This window comes from Suricata suricatta, chromosome 2 (genome assembly GCF_006229205.1).
Source record: "Suricata suricatta isolate VVHF042 chromosome 2, meerkat_22Aug2017_6uvM2_HiC, whole genome shotgun sequence".
Classification (NCBI taxonomy): domain Eukaryota; kingdom Metazoa; phylum Chordata; class Mammalia; order Carnivora; family Herpestidae; genus Suricata; species Suricata suricatta.
In genome coordinates this window covers 138,800,455-138,808,249 of record NC_043701.1, presented here as the reverse complement: position 1 = coordinate 138,808,249, position 7,795 = coordinate 138,800,455, and the positions used below count along the sequence as shown (strand labels likewise).

Genomic DNA, 7,795 nt, shown 5'->3' with positions numbered 1-7,795 from the left:
CAGCAAGTGATGCCGGACCTCCTGGTGGTGTCATAAGTCAGGGAACACTCACAGCCACCCCATGAGCATTGTTAGCATCATCATCATTACTGGCTCTGTTTTACAGTTAAGGAACGTGAGGCCAAAAGGTTGGAGTGACGTGTCTGTAGTCACATGGTTGGTGACCAGCCTACCTTCATTAGAATCAGGACCCATTCATATGCTTTGCTTTTTGGCCTTGGAGCACACCTGCATCGCTTGTCCCTCTCACTTCCAGGCTTCCTGTTTTTTAAGTTTATTTATTTATTTATTTTGAGATAGAGAGTGCTGGTGGACACTCGGCCATGGGAGGGGCAGAGAGAGGGAGAGGGAATCCCAAGCAGGCTCCACACTGTCAGCACAGAGTCCGACTTCGGGCTCGAGCTCACAAAACTCTGAGATCTTGACTTAATGGACTGAGCCACCTGGGCGCCCCCACCAAGCTTTTCATTGTGAAATAAAACATATGTGAAACACAGAAAACAGCATATGTGAAGCACAGCAGTATAGCTTCACCATTTCTTGGTTTACTCTGAGATGCTGGGCGCTCTGCTGACATTTCAGGTTAACTTTAGGCTGATACAGTCCACATGTGCTTCCTCTGAGGGCTCCCTCACTCCCCCACAAGCTCTGCACGCCTCACCCAACTCTCTTGTTCTTCAGAGTAGAATGTACCAGATCATACTCAGAGTTAAGAGGTCCTATCCAGATCCCTAATCTTCAGAAGATTTGATGAAACTCAAACTTGGCTTTATTGAATCACTTAAAAGGAACAGAGCCACTTTTGTCCCCTCAATTCCAAAACGGTAGGGGCCACGTCCCTGTGAGTCACGGAAGGGACCCTGTAGGGTGGGCCCAGCATTAGGGGAAATCATTTGACTTCAAAATCTGAATTTGTACAACAACCTAACTAGAATCCGAGAAGCTAGCAGATACTAAGTGGAGCACAGAAGTGTATCTAAACATCCACGCACCTCGGGCCACGGAAGAGACTCGTGCAGTTCTCACGGGAGTGTCTCACCCATGGGATGCACACGGGAGCATAAACTGCACCAAGTCCTGGTCTGTGTGCGGTTTTCATTCAGCCCAGCTCTGGTCATTGAGAAGCGAGATGACAACTGAAGTGAGTTCCCTGGAAGCAGAAAGGGCCTTGTCACCTACCGTCAGGTGTCTCCACAGTTCCTGCGGCCAACAGAGAACTGGGGTCTCCTCTTGGGAGGGAAAAGTGTCCGCATCCCTGCCTGCACGGTGCCGATGGTCTTGTTAGAGGCATGAAATTTAACCTTTGTGGCTCGACTGAAGACAGAGTGGGTGCTGTCCCCCAATTAGAACTTCTCACTGTAGAAAAGGGGGGAAATGAGGAGGGTGGAAGAGAAGTCACATATAATCTCAACCGAAGATTTGGTTGCTCTCCCCTTTGGGGCACATATGTTGTTTCAAGTCATGTTTTATTTTCTATACACAAATACTTGTTTCAAGCTATTTGCAATATCGTGAAGTGTGCTTTATTAACGTCTTTCACAAAGCAGCCTAATTCTGAGAAAACTCTTGTGCCTACCATAGACATTTCGGTCATTCAAGGGATGAAAAAGTGAGGATTACCTCAAGTCCCCTCACTAGAGGCACCACTGTAAAATTTTGGAAGGGTCTTCCCTAGAGAGCCTGCCATGCATGAGGAGACATATGCACGTGTACACATGGATATAAATGGGATCACATCCACCTGTGTGCTCTTGCGGCGTGGCCTTCTCCATCTTAGCATGTGCCATATCCTGATTCATATTGTTCATAAAGGCCTTGTGGCTTCTGCTGTATGACTCACTGTGACTCAGTTACCTCCTGTTTATGGAGATGGGAGTGTGTTTTGGAGGGTGGGACACAGGAAGGGTGATCAGAGGGGGGTGAGGGCCCCAGCGCAGAATTGAAACCTGCCCACATCTGCTGTGCCATCCTCTGAGGCTGGCTGGGGGTGTGAGGACAATGTGGCGGCTGCGGGGTCATGGTTCTTATGACTCCAGACCGCTAGTGCTCTGATACATGTTGAGTCTGGAAGTGCCCAAGAGTGCAGGCCAGGGACTGAAGCGTCTAAGCTGCAGGGTCAGGGAAGCCACTGTGGCTACGTGAGTTTGGGAGGAGGGGAGGATGGGAGAGGAGAAGGGATGAGTCAAGAGGATTTTGATCTCGGGTCGCCAGGGACCCAGCCTTGGGCGGTGGGGTCCCAGCCTGAGGCCCGCTGAGCTGGAGAGGCGGCTGGGCCTCTGGGAGGCAGAGGTGGGGTGGCTCAGCAGCCTGCCAATCTGTCACCCTGTGCATCTGCCCCTACCCAGATGCTCTGGAGGGGAGCCCCACGGGGACATGGTGCTCCGGCTGGCTCCTCCCTCGGCCCTTGGCTGCGGTTTTGTCCTGAGAGGAAGAGCTTAGGGCAGCATAGTCCTCTGGGATGATGGGGCATCACCTGGCTGTCTTTCTCTGTTAGGTTCCAGACGTGTGTCGTCCTTCTCTTAGCATCCCTCTTCTCTTTCTAACTTTTGCACCTTCCAGATGTCTCCACCACCACAGATCCCTCCTGAGACTGCCCGTGGCCGCCAGGCCCAGGTTTTCCTCCCTGAGGAGTCTGAGGTTGGCCTGACATGAGGCCCCTGCCCGAACCCCCTCGTGCCCTTGGCACGGTGGACGGCTGGCCCCGGGCCAGCAAGTGCATGATCACCGCCTTGCTCTGAGCCTCCCTGCTCCCTTTTTAATGGCTTGGGTTTGCAGCGGCTTAATGTTCATGGTCATTGTACATCACCCTGTATACTGGTAAATACGAAAAGTCATACTTTATATTGTTTCTTGTGGGCGACTGTCCTCACAGGAGCCATTGCTTTTCCTCCTGGGGTATCTTGAGAGACCCCACTGGGGTTTGTAAATTACACCTTTTTTTGCGGCGATTCTCACCTTATGAAACTCTCAGTGTGTATTTCACATGGCCCATTCTTTGTGTCTTTGGGACTGGGAGCTTCTGTGTCCACTTGGGGGTGTCTTGCTTGTATTGCATGAGGTTGCGGGAACGTGTATCACTGCCATACAGAGTGGGTTCATCGTGTTCCATCCAGCTGCGTCCTCATAGGAGCATCCGGCGAGCCCTGGCCCTCTCTGCGTAGCCGATGCATGCCTGACCTGGGACTTTCCCCATCCCTTTTCTTTGTGTTTGAGTCCCCACAACCGTTGGCTCTCTTCCAAGGCCCTATGTGGAGGAGCCACGCCATGTGAAGCTGCAGAAGGGCTCGGAGCCTCTGGGCATCTCCATCGTGAGTGGAGAGAAGGGCGGAGTGTACGTCTCCAAGGTGACCGGGGGGAGCATCGCCCACCAGGCCGGCCTGGAGTATGGGGATCAGTTACTGGAGGTAAAGTGGGAGCCAGCCTTGAGCACTTTGTTCTTCCCTACCCCTTTCCTGCCTCGGTCCCCAGCCCTTCCCACATCACTGAGCATGTCCTGGGTGTTTCCTAGTTCAATGGCATCAACCTGCGGAGTGCCACGGAGCAGCAGGCCCGGCTCATCATTGGACAGCAGTGTGACACTATCACCATTCTGGCCCAGTACAACCCACACATGCACCAGCTCAGCAGCCATTCTCGGTCCAGGTGAGGGCCAGGCCTCCAGGGGGGCCGCCTGGGCTTGGGTGGGAGAAATGATGCAGCCAGTGTGCCGGCTGCATGTTCTGGGCATTCAGCTGCCCTAAGAGGGGAATGGGTCTGCCCTGGACTTGGGGGACAGGTCACGTGGGGGAGGATGTGAGGCAGTATACCTGAGTTTTGGAGTGTGGAAGAGCATGGCTGGGGCCACCCGTGCAGCAGGGAGCCCCGCACACAGGTGTGTGGCAGCCGGGAGCTGAGGCCCTGGGGCGGGTTCTCCCGTGGAGCGTTCTGGCCTCTGTCCACGAGCAGACGCTGCCTGTCTCTGCCCCGGAGCTGTGGGGTGCGGGGCCCATGGGAGAAGAGCAACACTGTCCCTGTCACACAGCACTGTGCAGCTCAGCGACGGGATAGGACGCACGAGCAGTGAAGGCCTGTGCCCCCAGGCTGACACCTTCAGAGAGGACAGGTGGGGAGGAGAAGACAGGCACATCCTATAGGGTGGACGACCTGAGTCCAAGCTCCCAAGACTCAGGGCTCAGAGCTGTGTGCCCCTGTCCCTGTTCAAACCCGGCCCTGGTCACCACCAGGGAGGGTAGGCTGTGGACGGCTGAGGACTGTGCGCCCCTCCATGTTCTTCTTGAACCCTGTCCCCAGCTCCCAACTGGACCCTGCCGGCGCTCACTCCAGTCTCCAGGGCAGCAGTGCCACCGGCCCGGAGCATCCCTCTGTCACTGACCCGCTGATGGAGCAGGACGAGGGCCCTAGTGCCCCCCCGGCCAAGCAGACCACCCCCAGTTCCAGGTCAGCACACGCGTGCTGTTCCCGCATCTGTTCCCCGGCCCGGCGGGGTGGACAGGCGGTCAGCACTGCGGCCCGAGTGTGTCCTGCCAGCGTCCCCCTCTGCGGTCGACCCCAGAGCAGCCTGTCAGGAGCTGGGATGGCAAGCATGCCAGTCCTTCCTCCTCCCTCCTTCCCTACCTTTCCTCACTTTGGTTTTCTCCTTCTCATAGACATGATCTTAGCTCTGCCTCCTTTCATTCCTCCTTATGTCTTTTACTCGTTTTCTGACTGTCTTTAGACAGAATTGCACAGTCCCCACCCACCCAGGCCCTGGGCTGTGCCGTCACCAGTGGTTGACCCAGGGAGCTCTGGGTTTAGAGGGTGACAGGCAGGTGTCCAGGCATGGGCAGAACATGCTGGCAGAGCCAGTTCAGGCCATGATGGAGTAGTCACTAAGAGTATGACAGGGAGCTGTGCCAGTGAAGTTAAAATGTTCAGGGTGAGCAGGGGTTAGCCGTGCAAGTGATGGGCGTGGAGAGGGGTCACGACGAGGGGTCAGGTCTTGTGGGGCAGAGGAGGTAGGGTACGCACAGGAGCCGGAGGGAAGATGGGAGTGGGGCGCCGGGCCAGGGCACATGGCAGTCGTTCTGAGCCATTCCCCTGGCCAAGCCCCAGCCTCACCCGGGATGCGGCCAGTTCTGTTCTGTGCCCTGAGTCAGTCCCACCGCAACCTGCCTGGGGCAGTCACAGCCGGCCTTCCTCAGAGGCCCCTTCATCAGTGTCTGCCACTGTCCTGTTGCCTCCACTTGGTTTGCTGGCCAGGGCTTCAGCCCCGTCGCACTGCAAGCTCCTTGGTGGCAAGCGGCCCTCTCGTCCTGGGTTAGCATGGCTCCTGGCCAGAGAAGCTGCTCAGTAGACAGTGCTGGTTGGTGTGCTGGGCCCCAGACTGTGAGGCTGGCTCTCTGTTCTGGCAGAACAAGTTCAGGAGGACACGTGCTGTGCAAGTGGGGAGAGACGCCACCTATAGCTCTCGGCAGCCGCAGGGCCAGAAAGCAGAGACGCTGATATCGTCTTGGTCCCCAGCTGTTTTTCTCAACTGGGGCCATGTTGTCATCTCCACAAACCCCAGCAGCTGGCCTGTAAACTAAGTGACTAGAACCAGAACCTGGATGGGACCACCTGTCAGCTCCTGTGGTCCTGAGACCTCATGGAGTGAGCATAAACCTGTCTGGTCGTTAGCCTCTTTGGTCTCTCATAGTCTACTCCCCCCACCCCCCATGTGTGCAACTGAGGAACTTTATCTCTCTCACTGAAAGGATGGTGGGAGACGCCCACAGGAAGAGCCTGGAGCCGAGACTTGTCTTTGTCAAAAAGCCCCAGCCAGAGCTTGGAGTGCAGTTATGTGGAGGGAATCTGCACGGGGTGTTTGTGGCCGAGGTGGAGGATGGCAGTCCTGCCAGGGGCCCTGATGGCCTCATGCCAGGGGACCTCATTCTCGAGGTGAGTTCTGAGCTGTCTAGCGGCAGGCCCTCCCCTCTCCACCCACACCTCTGGACTCCTGTGATCTCACGGGGCGCACCCCCTCGGTGTGGGGTGGAAGGCTGCGAGCGCCCTGGCTTGGGCACTGGCGTCAGGAGAGAGGCTGCAGGGAGCACGCTCTGCCCTGTGGGCAGCGGGGCCGTGGTCTGACGGGGCGGCCTCTCCTCTGGCTGGGTCTCCGTGTGGTGGGGGAGACGGCTCACAGGCATTCGAAGACACCAGGAGCATAAGTGAGAAGAGCCGCCATGTGTCTGTAGCCCCTTCTTGCCGGGGACTAGCGCAGGGTCTCTCCCGGGAGCAGCTGCTGAGCGCAGAGCAGACAGCGGCAGAGGACTGGCCGCACCTGCAGAGCGAGGCAGGCGGACTCCCAGTGTCGGGCACCTTCAGTCTCTGCCTTGACCCACAACCGCCCACTCACAGGTCCCCCGGCGCCCCCGGCTCTGGCCCTCTGACCTCAGTCCCCTGTCCTTGGGCAGGTTGGCAGTCGGGACGTGCGCGGCAAGACGGTGGAAGAGGTCTACGTGGAGATGCTGAAGCCCAAGGACGATGTCCGTCTCAAGGTGCAGAACCGCCCTGAGGAGTTCACCAAGGTCAAGGGCCTGCCTGGTGACAGCTTCTACATCAGGTACCAGGGCCTGGGGGCTCTCATGGTGCAGGGTCAGGGGAGGGCCCTCCTGAGGAGACTGGTCCTGGAGAATGTCTCTGAAACATAGAGAGTGGGACCATGGTCCTTGCTCCTTGGGTCCCATAGCACAAGCTCACGGTGAGATGCTGGTGACGTGGGAAAATGCCCGAGGGCTTGCAGGACCACATAGACCCCTAGGGTCTGGGGCCTGGGGAATTTGAGGCCACAGAGCCCCATTTTCCAGGGGGCTGCCCTCCTCTCCTGGTCTCCCTCCAACCAAGTCTGCAGATCCGTGTGCAGCGTGGGCCCGAAGTGCTGTATGACGTGTGTGCAAGCACAGGCATCGGGCATTTTCAGGACGGGGCGCAGAGTTCCTTCATGCTCCCTAAGTTCTGGGGCCACAGAGAATACAAACACTGATCAGCTGTGTACCAGAGGGTACAGGTCTCTGTCTCTGGGACATTTTTCTCGGTGGAAGATGACATGTTTTCCCTCGTGAGGCGTTTCCATTCTATAAGGAACCACTGACCTTGACTCAGGGAAGAAAGTCCTTCCATTTCGAAGGGGTGATGTGGTTTTGGTCCTTGGCAAGAAGATCTTTCTCTGATGGAGGTGAGGCAGCCTTTGTCACCCCAGGAGCCCCAGGCTCAGGGGGACAAGGTGACTTTGTCTTGCCTGTAAAGCCAGGGCTCCTGCCTTGGGGAACTGCCACCAGGATGTGGAGAGGTGGGTCCTGATGGTGGCCTGGGGAAGGCTCAGAGCAGGGGGACTGACCCAGGAGACTGGCTGCCAAGGTGTGTGGCTGGTCGGCCTTCCAGCAGCTTTCTGATCCTGGTCCCTCTGTCCCCTGGTCCAGGGCCCTGTACGACCGGCTGGCAGAGGTGGAGCAAGAGCTGAGCTTTAAGAAAGATGACATCCTCTACGTTGATGACACTTTGCCTCAGGGCACATTTGGGTCCTGGATGGCCTGGCAGCTTGACGAGAACGCCCAGAAGATCCAGCGCGGGCAGATCCCTAGCAAATACCTGTAAGTGTGGGTGTCTGGGCTTGCGGGAGGGGCGGGGCCAACCCCGGGGCTGTCCCTCAGGGCACGCTGGCTTGGTCTGTACCTTGTGCCCAAACTGCTTGTCCAAAAGCTGCTCCTGGCACAGCTCACCTCTGCTTCTACGTCAGTGCAGTACGGGAGCCTGGCGGCACCTTAGGAGACATAACTTT

At 57.1% G+C, this 7,795-nt stretch overlaps 1 protein-coding gene across 1 annotated transcript in view; it reads left to right on the top strand.

The window, feature by feature from the left end:
• DLG5 (discs large MAGUK scaffold protein 5) overlaps window positions 1-7,795 on the top strand; it is a 53,094-nt gene that overhangs the window by 31,906 nt on the left and 13,393 nt on the right. The window contains exons 19-25 of the mRNA XM_029919843.1: window positions 2,560-2,637; window positions 3,242-3,404; window positions 3,509-3,642; window positions 4,291-4,437; window positions 5,733-5,916; window positions 6,432-6,580; window positions 7,437-7,607. Coding sequence (XP_029775703.1) covers window positions 2,560-2,637; window positions 3,242-3,404; window positions 3,509-3,642; window positions 4,291-4,437; window positions 5,733-5,916; window positions 6,432-6,580; window positions 7,437-7,607 — 1,026 coding nt within the window. The remainder of the gene's footprint in view (window positions 1-2,559; window positions 2,638-3,241; window positions 3,405-3,508; window positions 3,643-4,290; window positions 4,438-5,732; window positions 5,917-6,431; window positions 6,581-7,436; window positions 7,608-7,795) is intronic.